The sequence below is a fragment of the Rhinopithecus roxellana genome, chromosome 6 (genome assembly GCF_007565055.1).
Source record: "Rhinopithecus roxellana isolate Shanxi Qingling chromosome 6, ASM756505v1, whole genome shotgun sequence".
Taxonomy (NCBI): domain Eukaryota; kingdom Metazoa; phylum Chordata; class Mammalia; order Primates; family Cercopithecidae; genus Rhinopithecus; species Rhinopithecus roxellana.
The window spans coordinates 55556562-55578357 of record NC_044554.1 but is presented as its reverse complement, the minus strand read 5'-3'; the positions used below and the strand labels follow the sequence as shown (position 1 = coordinate 55578357).

Sequence of the window (21796 nt, the reverse complement as noted above, 5' to 3'; positions counted from 1 at the left end):
AGTTTATATATATATATATATATATATATATATATATATATATATATATATGTATGTATGTATGTATGTATTATTGCAATAAACTGTACTATTCCTTTAGAATAGCATTTTTCAACTTTTTCCCAATTTCAAATACACACAAAGGGACACATTTGCATGCAAAATATGTTCCTTTGTACAAGCTCATATATTGATAACAAGAAGAAAATATGGAAAATGGAATAAATAATGCTATATGTAGGTTTTTACTGTCGTTTTGTGTTTTCTCAGTCCAGTATTCACATACATATGTTGTATCTCTATGAGACATTATTAGCTATTGCATTAGAAACACTGACTTCACCTTCACAAAGAAAAGATAGTCTGTTGTTGGGTAGACATCTAATCACTCTTGCTAACCTTCCATCTTTTTCATCTCACACTCAAGGAAACATAGAATGATGTCATTGTAAAGTACCCTTGTATCCCTCTATATCACAGCACAATGGTCAAAAACCATTGCTTCAAAGACATGTCTTTTTACACCTATTTGACAAATGAAGAAAGCAGACTCCTCTGAAAATCATTAAAAGATTTCCCCAAAGTCATATACCTCGCAAAGGTAGACCTAGCTAAATCCCAAATGTTCACACCTAGTTATAACGCTTTTTTTCCTCCTGATAAGAGAAGATATAATTGATATAAACATTCCACCTTTAACATTACATGTATAGGCTGATTTCACATCTTTCCTAGTTATTTGCTGCCATTTTGGCCTCTCTGCAAGCATCTTTTAGACTCTACTATAAAGTCACCCATGCATGAGACATGTGTCATCAAGGGGACTGAGATGTGAGAGAGAAAACCCTCTAGCAGTTAGGAAGTGTACTGAGTTTGATATCAATACGGTGACTTGTACAGTACACTGCCATTCCATATGGCCACCGCCCAGCAATCACTGGGTCTGCTGGCAGGTATTGTGGATGTGCCTGTAAATGTAAAACACACTGGAGAGGGCAGTAAGGTTTAATTTTGGCTAGGCTGCAGGCAACTGAAGAAACAGTTTAATACAAGGTGGCTGCTACTTAAATTTAATAGCCACGATTTTATCAAAATAATAATCCTCATAGTTCAATGGGCCATATTTCAGTCTCAAGAGTCCCCACTACCAAAAGATGCTTGCTTTTTACTTTTATCGTATGAGAACTGAAACATCTGAAAGGGATATCAAGGGTTGTTAACAGCAGCGGTAAAGGCCTTTGTCTCTTGTTACAACTAGTTTAAGAGATTCATGTCTTATACATGCTTTACTGGTGATTACACATTTTAATTTTTATATTTTCATGATCCTTATATTTCTTCATAGTCTCATTAGTTTAAGATGATATATTTTTCTCTGTTTCCATGTATATATCTTGTTCTGTTCTCTCTTGTCAAAATTATTCTTGTTTTTTTTTTTTAGACAGAGTGTCGCTCTGTTGCCCAGGCTGGAGTGCAGTGGTGTGGTCTTGGCTCACTGCAACCTCTGCCTCCCAGGTTCAAGTGATTCTCCTGCCTCAGCCTCCAGAGTAGCTGGGACTACAGGCACACACCACCATGCCCAGCTAATTTTTTGTATTTTAGTAGAGATGGGGTTTCACCATTTTGCCCAGGCTGGTCTCAAACTCTTGAGCTCAGGCAATCCAGCTGCCTCAGCCTCCCAAAATGCTAGGATTACAGGTGTGAGCCACCGCACACAGCCCGTCAAAATTATTCTTATTCTTTACCTATGACATGATAAATTCAAGCATTGTTATATTCTCATCCCTGCTTTTCCGTCTATGTATTTTTTTCTCTTTCTCATTCTGTCATTTACTTACACAACTATGTGCAACAAAGTCATGTTCGTTCCTTTTTTTAACTGGGTTACTATAAGGAAACATTAATATCTTTCTTAATACCTAATTTTATTCTATTTTTGAATGTGTCACCTAGAGAAAGATAAATTTCTCTCTCCCTTGCCCCCAAGCAGTATATTTCCACAACCTGATATACAGACTCAGGAAGAAACAGCACACACACAAAAAAATCCATCCAGTGGTGAGGAACCTTGACCAGGTGGGAGAGTGAGTCACCACAAAATAATGAAATCAATACTTCATTCTAAAACAGAGACTCCTCAGATTATCCTGGAATAAAGATACTTGTTTGGAGAGAACTGATTTATGCTTTAAGACCCAGCTAACATCATTTTTTTTTTCTTTGATAAAGGTCTTCCTGACCCCACCATAGCCAGAATTATCACTTCTCCCTTTGTGCCACAACCATATTGTACACATTGTTGAATAACAATTTTATTGTTCTGAAGTGACTTATGTGACCTTCTTCACAACAGAACTGTGAGTTTCTTCAGGAGTGAAACTAGTCTTTTCATTTATCTTCATCCCCAGCAACTAAGACAGTGCCTGACACATAATAAGTGTAGGTTGAATGAACTACACAAAATGATCTCCAAAGTTCTATGTAGTCCAGTGATTAAATATATAAACTAAGTATTTGGGAGTTTACTTTTTGTGGCATTCATGTCATATCCGAATGCAATAAATCAACATATTCAATACTTACAACAACTTTAACATGTTTGGACAGATCTCTAGAACTTCTCTGTAGGAAGTCAGAAAAAGCTGCCTATACCACAGGGAAATAAAGAAGAAGAAATTCGTAATTACATGGTTATACCAAATCCCTGCTTCCATATCCTAGATTCCAAGGGTTCCAAAGTATGCAAAAAGTCTAAACATGTTCTCTTTCTGCAGAATCCAAAGTAAAGCAGTGCAGTAGTTGTCAAGTTGAAATTTTTCTCTTTGTTTCCAAACTACAATTTATAGTTCCACTATAAAATTTAAGAGCACAGAATGAGAGTGAAAAAGTAGACAATTTGAGGGTCATTGGAAGGTTTATTTTGACAACCTATTCTGACCACTTTCCTTGTCCATTAAGTGCTGATACAGTCTTTCCACTAAGATTTTCCTTATTTGCTCTGAGTGTCACAGGGCTTGACTTCCATAAACTACATATGCAGCTTCCAAACGCCTTTTAGTTAAACTCCTCCTATCCAGTGGCATAAATTTAAACTGTACTGATATTTTGGATGCCTTTTTTTTCATTCTCCGTTTACTTCTATGAACGTGCCTGAGAAACAAAAGAAGGAAAAAGAAAGCACCCTCTTTAATCTCACATACGCATCCATGAAAAACACCCCATATTCTGCCAGTTTCTAATCCAAACGTCAATGTGTGCACCCTGGTGAACACTACATTCTTACCTAAGATTCTTCAGACATCCTCAGTCTACACAATTCCCCCATTTCTTACATCGGCTTTGATGTTTGGCTCTCACATTCCTCTTTGAATAGCATCCTCTCTTGTTCAACATGAAGCCTCAGGGCTTGCTTACAAGCTCAAAGATGAGGAACACCAACTCTCTTTCTGACAGCTAACTTAAATACACCTCACCTTCATTCTTAAGCCCAGACATTAAACAGTAACCATATACAGACATATATAAATGAACTGTATATGTGATTATTTCTAATGTAGTTTGCAACTTTATTACAGAGTGAATTGGCACTAATATGTAGTAATTATTAAAAAAAAAAAATGTATACCTACCCCTGCATAGAACATTTTATTTCGAAAACGACTGTTGAATTTCTCTGGATTTGCTTCTGTGAAAGAGGAAAGGTAGTTTTGTTATGGAGACCTCATTAAAGGTAGCGACTTAGATTAGCACTCCTACTTCCTCCCCGACTCCCTCCTATCCTGCAGATCCAATAGATCCCATGGTTTGGTTATCATCTTTCCCCTAGTTCCAGGCCAGTTAGTACAGTGGCCCAGTGCTACAGGGACAGTAACCCAGGACTATAAATGTGTAGCTACAAACCGGCATCACTGACATTAACTGGGAACTTTTTAGAAATGCAAATGATTAGGTGCTAGCCAGATTGACTGAGTCAGAATGACTGAGTGTGGAGTCTATACATCTGTGGAGGGGCTTAACTAGCTCTCCAGGTGATTCTCAAGCACATTAAAGACGGAGGCACTCTAGATGCTTTGTAAAAATTGGAGGGTTCACAGGGATATTGGGCTGGGATAACAGGAAAAGGTGAAAGGAGGTGGAAAAGGGATTATTTACTTTGATTTTCATAGGGCAACATAAGCTATGTATGCATCTTCCAAATGTAATTAAACATGTTTTTAAAATGTGGCTTGTGTTTGGAATAGATATAAACATGGGAATTAATGCCAGTTTAATTATTCCTTCTAAAAGAAATACAATATACGTAGTTATGCTGAGAGGTGTCCATTTGATGGGCTATACTTCTATCTGTGCTAAAAAATTTTTCCACAGTTAAATTTTTAAAAATTCTCCTTTAATGAGATTTATATGAATTATCCACTTTTACGTAGATATATTGGCATAATTCTCAACTTAAAAGTACTATATTTTCTTGACTAATACCTCATAGATTCTACTATCCAAGCTATTTTATCACAACAGCTTTCATGAGCCTTTGCGTTACCCTTCAGGTATTTTATGGCAAATGATCCATGAAGTCGCAGACAGTGCCTGTGTTGGAAAACAGTTTAAAGTCTCACTATGAGTTTTCTTGGTTTGAGAATAGCCACTCACTATCTACTGACAAAATAAGTAAGCTTGCCACAATTAAAAATGTGGTCTTGCTTATCCTGTTTTTTCTTCTATAGCTCAGCTTAAGATTTCTTGACTAACTAGTTAAAAATATGGGGAAAATACAAATGAACAGAAACAGTTAAAAAAAAAAAAAAAAGACTATTCAGTGAATTATATACTTCACAGACAAATAATTTTTTAATTTAATGTTAAAAAAGCAGATTAACAGCTACTGGAAAGTCCATACGTCTGGTCTAAGTGTATCAGCAAAATCTGGTTCCAATATTTTATAGATATTTATTTTTTTACCACCTCTCTCTCACCTGCATGAATATTGTACCTATTAATTCCAATCAACATCAATTCTCCCTTAGCAGCCCTTCAGTGGCTGATTTTCCGCAAAGACTCTGATTTACGTGCAGGGGAAATGTTTACAATTCCATTTCATACTGCATCAAAATACAATACGCCTTAGCAATAACTATACAAAGATTAATGCTTGACATCTTTTAATTGTTTTATAATCACACGCATATAAATGTACATGTTCACACACACAATTTGCATATTCCACTCTAAAATAGTCCTACAGCTTAAAATAAAAGAGAAAAACACTTTCCCCAAAAGAATTTTCTTCTAAGCCTGGTATTTCCATGTAAGGGTCTCTCCCTGCTCCCTTCTCACTCGGATGCATAGAAACTTCATCATAGTACAAGGAAGTGAATCATTAGAAAAACTTCCGGATTAGTTAGACTAAAGATGAGACTCACTTGAGCTCACTGAGCTCATTGAATGAGCTCATTGTTGGCCAGTTATTCATTTAGACCTCTTTTCATGTCTATTTTTGGAAATCCATGTATTAGTGATAATTGTGTTACTTTAAAGGTATTATTACGAAGTTTGGGATATTTTATTAAGAAGCCTAGGATCCGGATTCTGCTAAAGAATATGGGACAAAAAAAATGGGGTAAGAAATAAAGAATAAAATCCCCCATTTACTTCCCAAATTAACTCTCCTTAAATATAGGAAGGGTATCAGGTCATAAATGTTGGCCCTAAGGAGGTCCCTCTGAATATCTGATATCCAAGAACTGTCTAACGCAGGGTGGGGGAAAGTGGTAGTGTTTCTGACTCAGGATATTTGAGATTCTGTTATCAATCATCCTTCTAGCTGTGATTTTCTAGCCAATCAGAGAGGAATACCAAACTATGGCTTTCTCTTCAAACAGTATTGTTCTTGCTTGGCACAGAATTTGACCTTTACAGAGCCTGTCCTCTCAAAACCTTGTGAAATCAGGAAGGTCAAAGTCTACTAACATTTCTGGATCCAGTAAGAGATTTTAAAGATCTGTTTCTTATATTTTATACTCTAGTGATTTTTAATCCTGTAGCATCACTCTTGACTTCTAGTGCGTAAGTGCATGATCAGAATTTTCATGTTATTATCAGAATCTGAAAAATCTGAATTCTGGCTTTTAGTGCTCTGTTATTTCAAATTCCAAAGTATGCAAAAACTCTAAACACCACTTCCTTTCTTACATAACCTGGAGGGAAAAAAGTAAAGTACTTCTCATTTATGACTTTATCTCACAAGTCTCTTGATAATCTACATCCTAGCATGGTTCTGGTTATATATAGTCAGAAGGCACTAGATACAGATATAGATACAGGCATAGACATGGATATATAGTATAGCTATATTAATAAGAGAGTTTAAGAGAGGGAACGAGACAGAAAGCAAGAGAGAGAGATCAATTGGGACTACAAAACATAAGTCAAAACCCTAAACTTTCTCAGTTCTAAATGGCATAAGAAAATGTTGATGAAATATTTAACAGCATGTCATTATTTTGTCTTCTTTCAAAAATTGTGTTCCCCTAATCTTGACTCCATCTCTTTTGGTACCCGAAATCACTACATGGTCTCATTCACACCTCTGTATCACTCAGTGGGGATGCCTAGTACCTTCCTAATTAATCCCATCACCATTACATCCTATTCTTTCAACCTAAACTACCTAGAGCTCCTCTATTGTTCTAAGATGCCTGTTTCTTTTATACAAACAGAGGGGACTTTTTGTTTTTGCTACCGTGTTTCAATGGTTCTGGTTATGTAGTGTTGCACTTTAATAGTGTTTTGTGAAGCTAAAGAATATCCTAGTGACTTCAGTAATAGTCTCTATCACTTCTTAGTATTTTACTCACTTCAAAACTTCCAGTAGAACACAAAGATTAACAATCCTGAGACCTGGAACACACATCTAGTCCTGCCTTTTGCTGCCTTTGAGACCCTGGACAACTAGGTCTCAGGGTTCCATCTGTCTGAACAACTAGGTCTCAGGGTTCCATCTGTCTGAACAACTAGGTCTCAGGGTTCCATCTGTCTGAACAACTAGGTCTCAGGGTTCCATCTGTCTGAACAACTAGGTCTCAGGGTTCCATCTGTCTGAACAACTAGGTCTCAGGGTTCCATCTGTCTGAACAACTAGGTCTCAGGGTTCCATCTGTCTGAAAAACTAGGTCTCAGGGTTCCATTTGTAAGAAGCTCCTGTCCTGTCTAGCTCCCAGAGTCATCCTGAAGGTTAAAATGAAACAACACTGAAGCCCACCGTAAACGCGTAAGTGATATACAAACAAAAGGGAACATGCAAAACACCTGCTAGAAACTTCCTCCCTGGGAGATGGAAATGGGACGTTGTCCTCACCTCTGGATTCATGGAACTCCAGTGTGACATGAGCATCAAATCCAAGGCTGAAGTAGTTATTGAAAACATTCAGAGGGAGCTGCAATGATAAACAAAGACAGAGGCAAAATTGTGTGTGGCCAGGCAGAAAGAGAAGAATAAAACATAAAGTCGGACCCCTATCTCTGAAGAAGTCCCCAAAAGACAGATCAGCCACAACACGAAGTGGAGGGTGCTCATGTAGAAAGAACAGGAAATTATTGGATTAATTCATTAGTGAAAGCTAAAATCAAGTAATTTTCTCAAGAATCATAAATAGTATAAGAAATAAGAGCTACAAATACAAATTATTAAATAAGAACCATTCCTATAGATGCTGTAATAACAGGAACTTGTTAAGCTGAGGGATATATATTTGCAATAGTTACAAAGAAGAATTCACTAAGCAAACCTAGAAAGTAAATTCAATTGTAAAGATAACGTCTAACCAACTTAATCAGTGGATACACTTTTTTCAAGAATTTATATTCAGCAAACCAATACTGTAATGTAAAATGAATATTTAACTTGTTTACCCATCACCTATTTTATCTTTCTCTCTCTCTCTCTATATATATATATATATACACACACACATACACACACACACACACACAAATACACACTTTTTTTTTTACATAAGTCATATAAAAAATAGGGCAATGTGGCCGGGCGCAGTGGCTCATGCCTGTAATCCCAGCACTCTGGGAGACCGACGTGGGCAGATCACGAGGTCAGGAGATCGAGACCACCCTGGCTAACACAGTGAAACCCCGTCTCTACTAAAAAATACAAAAAAAATCAGCCGGGTGTAGTGGCAGGCACCTGTAGTCCCAGCTACTCGGGAGGCTGAGGCAGGAGAATGGTGGGAACCCGGGAGGCGGAGCTTGCAGTGAGCCAAGATCATGCCACTACACTCCAGCATTCCAGCCTCGGCGACACAGCAAGACTCTGTCTCAAAAAAAAAAAAAAAAAAAAAAAAAAAAATAGGGCAATGTGACTCATTCGGTTATTGCTGGGCTAGAGAGAAAATCAACAACAAAAATACATATTAGTATTATTCAAGTTCTCGTTTAATCTATCAACCCTTATATCTTTATTATGACGATGAAATCTGAAAACACAGCCACACAGATGCACATGTAAGCTTTAACTTTCCTTCCTAGAGTCCTTTGGGTCTCTGGCTGTTATCAGTGCAAGTTGAATGAAGAGAACTCTGCAGCCTCAAATCCAGCATTAAATCTGCAAAACTAATGTGATTTTAAGCTTCAGTTCAATGTTAGAACAATTAAGAAAGCATGTGGAAAATGCGAGAATGGGAATGGCTGGTTCTCCCACTTTTCCTTCTGCAACTCAAGTGAAAGGTAAATATTAAAGTAAATAAAGATGAGAAATGTTTCCAGCTAATTATCCGGTTTGTGTCCCAAATTGAACTGTACCTGTCTTCTCTGAGAGGTAAGTGTTTTAACCCTCAAGATTTCAAAAGTATGTTTTTTTGCAGTATTTCATATGCCCCTTGATCAGCAAGATTTTCTGTTTCACTACAAGGAGAACTTTCTTTCATTAAGAGAAAAGTGAAATAAGAGAGAGAGCAAGAGAGATATAAAAGCAGAAAAAAGAAAATTGGATTGGCTTGGTCTCTAATGAAAGTAAGGAATGACCCCACATGGAAGCTCTTGATTCAAAGCCTATGTAATGAATGATTCAGAGTCCAAGTGAACCCTTAGAAATGGTCTCAACTAAATGAAGGACCAGGAGAGAAACTAAACACATAGAACAATGCCAAAATCATGTCTCACTCTTCAGGCTTCTTATTTGAGAATATCCAGTTCCTGCACTTAAACAAAATACCAGTTCTTAGTAATGACAGCATGGGTTGGTGATCCTGCCAAAAGCACAGACATGTTCATCTCCTCTACCATTTATGTTCTTTTGGCCACAATTCTAACCCACGTCTTAACATCTACTGATAGCTAAGGAGAACATCTGGTCACCATCACCTAAATCATATCCCACTTTAGTCTGTTTTTAAGTTATTTATATTTTCCAGGAAAACTTGCCCCAGTTTCCCATACATCTCTTTAAAAACCCATTTTTTAAAAACCCTTTAATTATCTGGATTGATTTGGATTGGTGTTCCCTGGCTACACCAAGAAGTCTTTCCATTTCTTAAGCTGTTGGAAAGAGAATTAAATATGGATTTCTATTGCACATCTAACCATTCCAAGTTTAGTAGGAAAAGAAACTTAAAATATCCATATGGTACTCTTCTTTATATTTCAGCTGTTTTCTACCCAATTTCTATAAGTCAAACACATTATAAAAAAAATCGCATCTCAAGACGACACTTGTTGTTTAAACAACATTGTGACATTATAAACTTGAATTCAGCTGAGCAATCATGATATCTACTAGAAATCTACCAGAATTTCAGGATCTTAGTTTAGGTGAAAAAACCATAAAGACAGAGTAAAACATGTTTTAATCTCATTTAGCCAAGTAAGAAACCTGAACATCTATTAAATTATAATATATGTAATTAAATTGATCAGGATCAGGATGCTAATAAACAGGTGTTGGTTTGATCTAAATCTAAAATGATATGGGGTTTAATCTATTATAAGCCTGAAACATCCATGAAATCTTAGCCTCAATAAATGGCATGGTTCACTATAACTGGGATACTATTTAAAGTCCAGATGCCTGGGCCTTAACTTGCATTTACTTAATCAGAATCTCTGGGGACTGGGCCTTGTAATCTGCATTTTAACAAACACACCTGGAGATTCTTACACATACAGAGTTTGAAACTTCAATCACAGAAGGAAAGTGGAAAGTAATATGAGGGAAGTGGCTACTCAGCAGCCTCCCAAATTTATCTGAAATTGAGGCCATAACTTAGAACCAAAGGATCAACTGAAGGCTCACAGTACTAACCACAACTATTAATACACCCCTTGGTTGGCTTTTTGGTTGAAATAAAAGCTCAATCACTAAAAGAAAACATAAAGTCTGGACATAAAGATGGCAACAATAGACACTGGGGACACTAGAGTGGGGAGGGAAGGAGAGGTGCAAGGACTGAAAACCTGTTGGTTACTATGCTCACTATCTGGGTGAGGGGATCAATCATATCCCAAACCTCAGCATCATGTAATATGTCCATGAAACAAACTTGCACACATGCAGCTTGAATCTAAAATAAAAGTCATTTTTTTTAAATAACATGAAGTCAAAACATTTATTGAGGTATCTTCAAGTCCCACCAAAGTGATAAAATTGGCATAGTTAATACTTCCTCAACATACGATATATTTTATATCAGGCCTAAAATCTCAGGAGGTTGTATTTCTACTGAAAGAACAAGTGCCCATTGCTTCCAAATTAACATATTTCTTCATCTTCTCATAAGTTATTTGCTACTAACATGAATGATTAAGACAGAATACATGCCTTTCTAGTGCAGAGGCTGAAGACAGAGGAGAGCTCCCTGAGCTTTGGAAGCAGGTATGGAATCTAGGTCTTTAGAGGTCATTGGGGCAGAATCATTAGGTGGTACTACTATACCCATAGCCCTAGTAGCCATCAACTCAAACACTATCACATTATCCCATAGGAATTCACCAGCACATGACTCTCCAGCCAGGAATTTATTTCGTGTAGCTCAGGCAGATGCTCCAGGGTTCCTTTCTGAAGAACAAAAAACTCTCTAACCTTACATACACCATCTTCAATTTCCTCTGGAGGCAAGTCGGGGTTTCTTTCCACATGGAGGTTCCAGCGATCTAGCTGTACAATTGTCCCATCTTCCACTTGGCACAGGATCTTAGAAACAGGCTCATCAGTGTAGCCCTGAGGAATCAGAGAACATATCCATTGCTGTCCAGAGTGGAGAACAGCGAAGCCAATGCTATTTTATGCAAGGAAGAGCCAAGCCACTATATTCTGTTTATTTTGTAATTAGCAAGTTTTGAAGAGCAAATTTTTCACCTTGAGGTAAATTTGAGACAATACTGTAAGATACGTAGAAACACTAGCTCTGGCTGGTTTGAGCTGAGGAATATTTTTTGTCAACAGCAAGAACCAATAGTCACCGGTACACATTAAGGGTCATACTGGAGGCTGGATGGCTACTTTTATCAGAGTAAAAAACAGGACTCCCCGTGGCTCTCACCAGAGGAATTTGGGGGAAACACAAAACAAATGTGTTTGGAGAGGCAAGGAAAGAATCAAGGAGGGATGGGATTGACAATGTTTGTCTATTAACATTCCCTCTCAATCACCTCTCCCTGACCTCCTTGGAGGACACCATTCTTCCCAAGACCTTAGGCAAGTCTCACTGAGGAATGGCCCTGTTAGGGAGCTACTTAATCCTTGAAGATCCATTGCTGACAGCAAGATAGACTGTCCTCAATATTCAAGGCACTGATTTGGAATATTCAAGGCACTGATTTGGAAGGGAGAAGTTAACACTGATAATAACCTTAGTTGCCCCATGTAAATACATTTTTTATTTCTACACTGCCTACTTTAAAAAAAAAACCTGTGGAAGATTAATCTGCCCAAAGGTCAACTAACATCTGCTAAACATCTGAATATAATTTTCACAAAGCCCAGCCCAGGTAATGCTCTCCTATGAGCAGATAAAAAGCTGGTGGGGGTCAGGCGCAGTGACCCACGCCTGTAATCCCAGCACTTTGGAAGGCCGAGGCTGGTGGATCACGAGGTCAGGAGTTCGAGACCAGCCTGGCCAACATGGTGACACCCTGTCTCTACTAAACATACAAAAAAAAAAAAAAATGCTGCACAAGGTGGTGGGCACCTGTAATCCCAGCTACTCGGGAGGCTGAGGCAGGAGAATTGCTTGAACCTGGGAGGCAGAGGTTGCAGTGAGCTGAGATTCACCACCGCACTTTAGCCTGGCGACAGAAAGAGACTCTGTCTCAAAAAAAAAAAAAAAAAGTTGGTGGGGCTGTATATGTGTATGTATATGTATATATACACAGCATATGTATATATATTGTGCCTTCCTACTATCTTAGTACTATAAAATACATATGTAAATAAATGGCTGTTTAGCAACTGCAGAACAATTTCCCCCAAGCTTGCCTGAAGTTGGCTTCATTGTGGAAAGGACAAGTAAGTACCTATACAGCCAAAGCTCTGATGGCACTAACCAAAAAAAAAAAAAAAAAACGCTCAAAAAAAAAGTCATAACTCTCCCAAGTCAGGCGTGTAAAGTTGAACCAGATTTGCGATCATAGCTGGGGCTGAGAGTCTGGATTAACTGAAGTCTGTGTGATCCTTTTACGCACAGACTTGAGGCCAAACTTACGAACTATCTTTTAGTGGATACCTCAAAAAGCCGCAGGCCTATGTACTAACCACTATTATTTCTCTCATACTAGGCTTTCCTTTCCCTTCTAGCTGATTATAAGTTTAAACTGAAGAAGCTACCAGACCAAATAAGGGCTCAAGGGCACTTTGATTCCGAACTCTAACTTATGCCTTAGACAACAGCAGCAGTTATCACCCCCTGCTTCCATTAGAACATCAGTGGATCTGGAATTCGGTTTGTTGTTTGATGATATGGGCAGTCCCCGAGAGCAGTTCTTACCCCTCCCCAGTTGAGAGTTCGAGCCAGGTCATTCCCAGTCCCCAGCGGAAGGACCCCCACGGGAGGCTGAGGGCTCAGCTGCAGTTCATCCAGGATAGAAAGGATCCAGCCCACCTACAGGCATATCGGGGGCCAGAAGAGATATAAGAAAGATAAATAAGTTACAAAGAAAACTGTGAGAAACAGAGGCTTCCAAGAGCTAACCAGAATTATTTTATTTTATTTTATTTTATTTTATTTTATTTAATTTTATTTTGTTGAGACGGAGTCTCGCTCTGTCGCCCAGGCTGGAGTGCAGTGGCCGGATCTCAGCTCACTGCAAACTCCGCCTCCCGGGTTTACGCCATTCTCCTGCCTCAGCCTCCGGGTAGCTGGGACTACAGGCGCCCGCCACCTCGCCCGGCTAGTTTTTTTTTGTATTTTTAGTAGAGACGGGGTTTCACCGTGTTAGCCAGGATGGTCTCGATCTCCTGACCTCGTGATCCGCCCGTCTCGGCCTCCCAAAGTGCTGGGATTACAGGCTTGAGCCACCGCGCCCGGCCTTATTTTTCTTTAAAACATGTATGTTTTAATTCAGTGAGTAGGGAACAGAAAGGTCGCTTATCGCTGGCAGTTTCAAAATGGTTAAAAGAAAAAGGACCATTTTGCACATGCTCTATCATACAAGCAAAACTAAAACCATTCATGTGTGTGTTTAACTAGAAACATGTTTGTAAATTTCTCCGAGTTTAAGACTTTGGTAGTATAACAGGGCACAGGAGGGAATGTAAAACTCAGGATCAGACTGAATTTCAATTCTGACTCATGCTGGCTGCATAACCTTGACTAAATTATTTAACCTCACTGAGACTCATTTACTTGATTTTCAAAATGGGGATAATAATACGTACCTCACACGATTGTTTACTAATTAAACTAAAATGTACATAGAGCACTTAACATGGTGCATGGCCCATGTAAGTACTTATTAAATGGTTGCCCTCTATAGTATCATCTTGGAAATTGATAGTGTTTTCCTAAATATCCCTCTATTTTCCTTAATGAAACATTATGAAAACATAATTATGGACAGACCTAGTATCTATTATAAGTTTAGGCAGGAAATTGATACTTATAAACTAGAATCATATACCTGTTTAATCTTTTTCTAAGATAAATAATATTTTGGGTTTAGTCTTATAACTAATTAGAAAAATTGACCAAAACTTGGAACTGGCAAAAAGGAGCTTGAATGTCCTTATAATGTCATACTAAAATAGTGTTTCACAGACCTAAGAATTGTGTAACTGTAGGTTAACATAGATTTCTGTCCTATAGAGACACAAATGTCAAGAAGAGATGATTGCTTTAAAGTTTATAGTTTCATTCTCTCATAGGACTTTGATCAGTTTTGCATCAAATTTAGAAAAATTATTTTGATATGAAGTACATAATTCTTTTTCTCTAGTTCTGATAAATCAGCTTTACTATCTTGCAGGTTCCCTCATTAAAGAGCTAAGCAAATTTTTTGACATGTATTCATTCTATATTTGTATGAGTCATGCTTCTTGAAAATACTAGATCATTCGTTTATTGAACACTACTTCATATAAAACCCATAACGAAGCAATCAAAATAAAGAGATAAATGAGCTAGACTGTGACAGATAAGGTAGAAAGATTGCTCTCGAGAAGCTCACAGTAACACAAAGATGGACATACCGATGCCTTTCTTTTTTTTTTTTTGAGACAGAGTCTCAATCTGTCGCCCAGGCTGGAGTGCAGTGGCATGATCTCAGCTCACTGCAAGCTCCGCCTCCTGGGTTCACACCATTCTCCTGCCTCAGCTTCCCGAGTAGCTGGAACTACAGGCGCCCACCACCATGCCTGGCTAATTTTTTGTATTTTTAGTAGAGATGGGGTTTCACCATGTTAGCCAGGATGGTCTCGATCTCCTGACCTCGTGATCCACCCGCCTCGGCCTCCCAAAGTGCTGGGATTACAGGCATGAGCCACTGTACCAGGCCCATACCGATGCCTTTCCATGTGCCATGCCTGAGCAAAGTCCTTTAATGAATTCTTGTATTAAACTTTAAAACATTCTCTGTAAAATAGATACTAATGTAATTTTCATTTCCATCTTATAGATAAGGAAACAGAGAATTGGAAGGGTAAGTGACCTCCTTAGTATCACATGGCTTACATGACAGAAATGGCATTCAAAAATAGGAATGCCTAACACCAGTGGCCAACCCCTTAACTGCTAAGGTGTAGGGAGCCTTTAAATAAAGAACTCAACCCCCTTCTGGATACGGCCAGACACTCCTGGAAGCAGTGGCATGTGATTTTTAGAACCTGTGATGAAGAAACCTTAAACATTGCTTAATCAAATTCAGTGAACTTGAAGATTGATAAACTGAGGTGCAAAAAAAGTAATTTTCTCAAGACTAAATGATTAGAAGTGTCAGAGTCATGGTAACGTTGGTTCTCCTGACTTCCATCTAAAATTATTTCTCCTCCACAAAGATGACTTCCCAGGGTGTAAAACTTGCTCATCTACCAATGATGCCTAAAATTGTGTTTATCTTCTAAAAAGGCAGACCACACAGTTCACCCCATGTGGTAACTAAAAATCCAGACCTATAAATGTCAAAAAGTCTGCCCATTTCCCTAAACTGGGGAACTTGCTCCAAGACAGACCCTTAGATTCTGACCCAGAGCTTCTTTAGTCTCTTCTTTTACATGCAATACCAACAAAGCTTGCTACTGAAGTCCAAACAAAAATGCCTGATGCTAAATTAGTTCTGATGTTTGTACCTGACATTGTTTCTGCACTGCTAAAAGCACAAATTAAACACAGTAAAAGTAGACAGTTCTAATAAACTGCAAGAAGGGGTCTTAAAGGCCATAAAAAGGACATAAGACATAAACTCAGAAAAAGCCCACCATCTGGGATCACCAACTGCAAAACAGCCCTGAATAGAGCCAGACTCACAGACCCACAAGAGAACTTAGTAGAAATCTAATTCACCACCCCTTCCGAATAAGGAAGAAGAAGGCATTCTCTTTAAAGCTTCTCTGCGAGACGATCATTCAACCTCTCCTTTATGATTTGTACTTACAAGTCAGCCCACTTGCTTTCAGGCAGATTTAAATTAGACATTTTTCTTATGCTCGCTTGAAATATGTCTCTCTTTTCTGGGTAAAGAAAATGCTATGAGTTTACACTTTCAATATCCCATTTCACTCAGACATAACAATGATAGAAAAGAAAAAAGGAAAAAAAAAAAAAAAAAAGACACAGCTTCAAAGGGCCAGAAATAAATACAAAGTGGCAGAGCTGGGGTAAAAGCTTGCATCAGCTTGGCTCTTGGTCTTGCAAACAACAGAGGAAGCCAGGATGTTGCCTTTTGGAGAAATAAAAGTGCGTCCCCTACAGACAGCAAGCTGTCCTGGAGCGAGGCTCCCTCAGCAGGAGGAAGAAAGGAGGGCAGAACGTGAAAACCAGTCTAAGGTCATGGCCCACAGAAAGGTGAGACCTGCTAGGGCTGAAAGAAGCCCAGAAAGCCTCACTCTGGTAAGTGCTCGACCCGACTTCCCACAAGCCCAATGACATACACCTGTCATCTCCCCAGGATAGAGTCATAAGAATCTATAGAAAAACCCAGCTCTCATCTGAAAGTACTGAAAACAATTCAATATTACTAGAAACCAAAGTGATTCAGAGATAGAAAAGTAAAATCAAATAAAGCAACTTTCTGTGAAGATGAGCTTGCAAAGAAACAATTTCACATTGCAGGAGGAATGCTAATACTAAAACAGATGGAACGTTAGGGGTTAATTCACTGCCCATGGAACACAAACAATTTCCAAATGACTCTGAAGTACGTGACGTGTCCCACAACATCTATGAATCGATGCTGTGTCTTTTTTTTTTTTTTTTTTTGTCTTTTTTGAGACAGAGTTTCACTCTGTTGCCCAGTCTGGAGTGGTGCAATCTCAGCTCACCGCAGCCTCCACCTCGTGGGCTCAAGCGATTCTCCAGCCTCAGACTCCCTAGCAGCTGGGACTACGGGTGCAAGTCACCACACCTGGCTAATTTTTGCATTTTTTTGTAGAGACAGGAGGCTTTTGCCATGTTACCCAGACTGGTCTCAAACTCCTGAGCTCAAAGTGATCCACCCGCCAAAGTGCTGGGATTACAGGCATGAGCCACGGCGCCCAGCTGATGCTGTCTTCTAACAGCCTTCATTCAAATCTTCTACGCTGTGTTCCTGTTTGTTGTCTCAGAGAAGGTTGTCAGGAGTTCTCGTGATACTGAACTATGATTCCTCACAAAGGCAGAGTCGACAGGGTGCCTGGATTTCTCACCATCTCTTCTCCTTTTACCCTTGGTCTATGCAGAAAAGGACAAGTACACAGGGTGTGAATGTAAAGGTGCTTTGCATCTCATCAGTCGATTTGCTTTATGAACCAGATAGATTCTGTCTCCTTTTTTCTGTAGCCAAATGATCAAATATGTCATTGTCTCCTGAATATAAGCAGAAAATCTTGCATTTCATCATTCCATCACCCTTGGAGTCATCAAAGGCCTCCTGCCTTTCACAGCACAGATTTTGTTTTGTCTTGAAATTCTTCCACAGACTACCGACATTAGGCCAATAGTTCTCTGGCTGAGGTGGGTCTACTATCACCCCTCCACAGCTCCCGAATAGTTTTTCTCAGCCAGCAGCTCTATCAGCACTCCCCAACAGCCGGTGTCCCCGGAAGACAGCAGAGCGCAGAAGTGTGGGGCACTGAGCGGCAGGGAGCTCAGCCCCACCACAAACTGGCTGGTGAGTTTAGTCAAGTCAGTTAATCTCTCCAAGCTCCTCTCACATCTGTACAGCAAAAGTAATAATAATGCCTGTCTTTTAGAGTTGTTTCATCAACTCATGTGTAGACACTGCTTAGCTAGTGCCTGACAAACAGGAAATGCTAAACTAACATTAGCTACTGTGACTCAGCTAGATTTTTCTTCCTCTTTTCTCACTTCATCAACAAAGGCCCGGTTTCCTAGAAGCAAAATGTCCTCTTCCCATTTCTCCACTTAAAGTTGAGCCCTGAGTTTGCAAATCAGCCCCACCTTTGGCTGCCATCAAATCAGGAAGCCTTTCTTTTGCAGACTATAAAGAACAGTAAAAGCAGAGCTGCCCTGCAGTAAAAAGGGGCTACAAAAAACAAAACGGAAACAAATACACACTTACAATAGCAGGAGACATAAAAAAAAAATCTTGGGAAACAATCTGTGTCTCTGTCCTTAGAGAAAAACTTTAAAAAAGATCTTAAAGCTGTTACTGGAAGCTCTGTCTTTACAGTAATCCAGAACCTGTTTCCACCTGAAGTCCACACTGCACATTGAAAGGTGCCATGGGCAGGAACTCAGCCACGGCTTTCATATTTTCCCAAATCATCTCCACCAGCTCACCTAGCACCCTTTCAATTAAATTATTTAATTAATTGCGACATACTGCACTTGGTATATTTTCCACCAGAACTGAAGAAAGTTATCCCGATTGGGCCTAATGATTTCCCAGCTTGCAAAGCTCTTTCCTTCCTTCCTAGGAAAAGCAGGGCTGACAGACTGAGAACACCAGGTCCTCCACTTTGTCCCTGAGCAGCCATGCACAGCAGCAGCTGGTCAATGCTGCCACCATCTGGCCGTTTTTAGCATTAGTTTTCACTGAATGTTTACCAAGTGCATTTCGAGCAATATTTTCATTCTGCAGTATAATAACACGAAGGGTGGCTGAAAGGTGGAGATGACAGCGAACTGATATTTTCTTCCAACAAAACAGATGCACATTGCACTGCCTTGTAGTACATGCAGGCCAAAAAGTGAAGGACACTCACTTTGGGAAATCAAAGGAAAAGAAGAGTTTGGCTGAACTCTGAAAGAAAATGACCACACAGTATTGGATGACTGGGGGACCCTTTTGAATATGTGCATGATGATTCCTCCTTTTGATACTTTAATGTATGTTTGCACTTAATAAAGCCAACATGTGTTAAAAGAAATGTGCTTAAAATTAGCCCAAAAGAAATCAACATAAAAGTCAGGGCCGGGCGCGGTGGCTCAAGCCTGTAATCCCAGCACTTTGGGAGGCCGAGACGGGCGGATCACGAGGTCAGGAGATCGAGACCATCCTGGCTAACACGGTGAAACCCCGTCTCTACTAAAAAAAAAAAAAAAAAAATACAAAAAGCTAGCCGGGCGAGGTGGCGGGCGTCTGTAGTCCCAGCTACTCGGGAGGCTGAGGCAGGAGAATGGCGTAAACCCGGGAGGCGGAGCTTGCAGTGAGCTGAGATCCGGCCACTGCACTCCAGCCCGGGCAACAGAGCGAGACTCCGTCTCAAAAAAAAAAAAAAAAGTTAGAATATAGTTAGAATATGACCTTTTCTTGAAACAATATAGAATCCACACTGAGGGTACACTGTGTGCTTACTCATGAGGGACTATGAAATATGACTAGGCTGAGGATGAATGAGGAAAGGGGCTTAGGATGAGAGATTGTCCATATCGATTAAAGGAAAATAATACTTCTTTCTTTGCATTAGCTGTGGTGAGTCAGGGCCTGGGGATGCCTACCATTTTGGATGTCTTTTCGTCTAGGGAAGCCAATAGAACAAGAAGTAAGCATGAAGTGGATGGCTGGAGTCAATTTAACGTCAGGCCTTTTGGAAATAATTAAAATGTTTAAAGGTGGACTTGCAGATCCAGCCAAGTTCACCAAAGTCAGAAGCCAGATAGATAGGGACCATAGGTCACACCTTAAGGAGCCATAATGAGGGTACCTGAGCCTCAGGAGATCAGTTCATGTGCTTGTCAATATTTCAGCAGGGTGACAGCCATTGGGAGTTGAATAGGTGTCAACGTGGCCAAGGAAGTGAGAAAATACAAATTTATCACATGACCAAGGACAGGTTATTTCTCATTTACAAACATGAAGGTTTGAGATCATTCTTGAGTTAGCTGAATTTTATTGCAGCCAAGAGATCTGAAAATGGAATCAGACCATCTGACAGCTGTAACTATGTGACATCCTCTGAATTGTGCAAGCCAGTAACAAAGAGACTACACCTGCACTGCCCAAAGCAGCAGCCATTGGCCACATGTGGTGATCCAGCACTCAAATATAGCTCATCCAAATTGGATGTGCTGTAAGTATAAAATGTAGGCTAGATTTTGAAGACTGTACAAATAGAACATAAAATATCTTAATGTTTATAAATTAACACATATTGAAATGATACTATTTTAGATAAATAAAATATATTATAAATTAATTTCACTTGCTTTTTACTTTTTTAAAAGTACCTTCTAGAAAATCCAAAATTGTACAAATGTGGCTTGCATTAAAGTTATCTTGAACAATAGTCTATATTACTATAATGCTACAGCTATAAGAACCTTAGAGATCTGAATGCATTTCTTTGTAGATTTAGAAAGTCTCAAAAGAGGTTAAGGAACCTGCCAAAGGTTATTTCCAAGTGTATTATTGGGGAATGTATCCCTCTGCTTCCTCGGATTTTTTGTTTGTTTGTTTGTTTTGTTAGTTTGTTTTTGAGACAGAATCTCACTGTGTCACCCAGGCTAGAGTGCAGTAGTGCAATCTTGGCTCACTGCAACCTCCACCTCCTGGGTTCAAGTGATTCTCCCACCTCAACCTCCCTAGTAGCTGGGATTACAGGCATGCACCACCATGCCCAACTAATTTTAGTATTTTTAATAGAGATGGTGTTTCACCAGGTTGGCCAAGGTGGTCTCAAACTCCTGACTTCAAGTGATGTGCTCACCTCAGCCTCCCAAAGTGCTGGGATTATAGGCATGAGTCACCACACCTGGCCTTTCATGTAGTTTTTAAATAACATACAATTAAAGTAGCTAATATTGAAGCCTAAGAACTTTTTTCCAAAGTAGTGCAAACTTTCTATACCTTAAATAATACTTTCTATATCTTAAATAATACTCTTTATTTAAACTAATTTGGTTATGGGGTAATACAGCCTCATCCTAGTCAGTCAAAAATATTTAACTTCTGATTCCTCCCTGAGCTTTGTCACTTTACTGGCAGCATTCTGCCAGCTTCTACAGTGATAGATGTGCTCACTGACTAATACCTTATGTCAAATATATACCTGAATTCAGAATTGTACTCCGCTTGCCTAAAGCCAGCAGTTTTCATCATGAATTGCTCAGGCTGTTTCCTCTATATAAACTCTGCCTTCAATCACAATTAAAAGTTTCATTTTCTAAACTCACAAAACAAAAAATATCAATCACATACCATGATAAACATTTCATATACCCCAAGTTTTTCACAAAACATCTTATTCTAACAAGGTAAACTAAACTTGGGTTTATATAAGGTACAAGATAAGCAAAGTCTTGATTCTGAGTATTTTAACTACAGATGTTACCACTGACAAAAATAATTAGTTTAAACACCAACTCTAGGGTAAACGTACTACTTTTATTTTAGGCATGCTGAATGCAAGTGGCCATGGGACACCCAAGTGTAAATGACTAGTATATTTGTGAATTACATCAGAGGAGGTAAAAACAGAAGTTAAAATATAGATAATGTCCCTAAGAGGAAAAAGTACCTACCACATTAAAAAAAATTAGTTACCCTTATGGAATACTCACAAATTATGGTATCATTAATGAAGAGTTGCTTGAAAAGACTGGATATGAAAAGTAGAAGTAGGTAGTCTACATGTCAGGAGGCTGACAATGGCATCAGAGAGATCACAGACATTCGAAACTGTAATGGGATCTGGCCATTA

General features: G+C 39.1%; 1 protein-coding gene across 3 annotated transcripts in view; it reads right to left on the bottom strand.

Annotated features, from left to right (window-relative positions):
- DGKI (diacylglycerol kinase iota) overlaps positions 1–21796 on the bottom strand; it is a 467119-nt gene that overhangs the window by 190181 nt on the left and 255142 nt on the right. For all 3 annotated transcript variants that reach the window (XM_030932674.1, XM_030932675.1, XM_030932676.1), the window contains exons 13-17: positions 12990–13103; positions 11087–11224; positions 7355–7433; positions 3630–3685; positions 2584–2646 (exon numbers count right to left, since the gene is read on the bottom strand). In XM_030932674.1, the coding sequence (XP_030788534.1) occupies positions 2584–2646; positions 3630–3685; positions 7355–7433; positions 11087–11224; positions 12990–13103 (450 nt within the window). The remainder of the gene's footprint in view (positions 1–2583; positions 2647–3629; positions 3686–7354; positions 7434–11086; positions 11225–12989; positions 13104–21796) is intronic.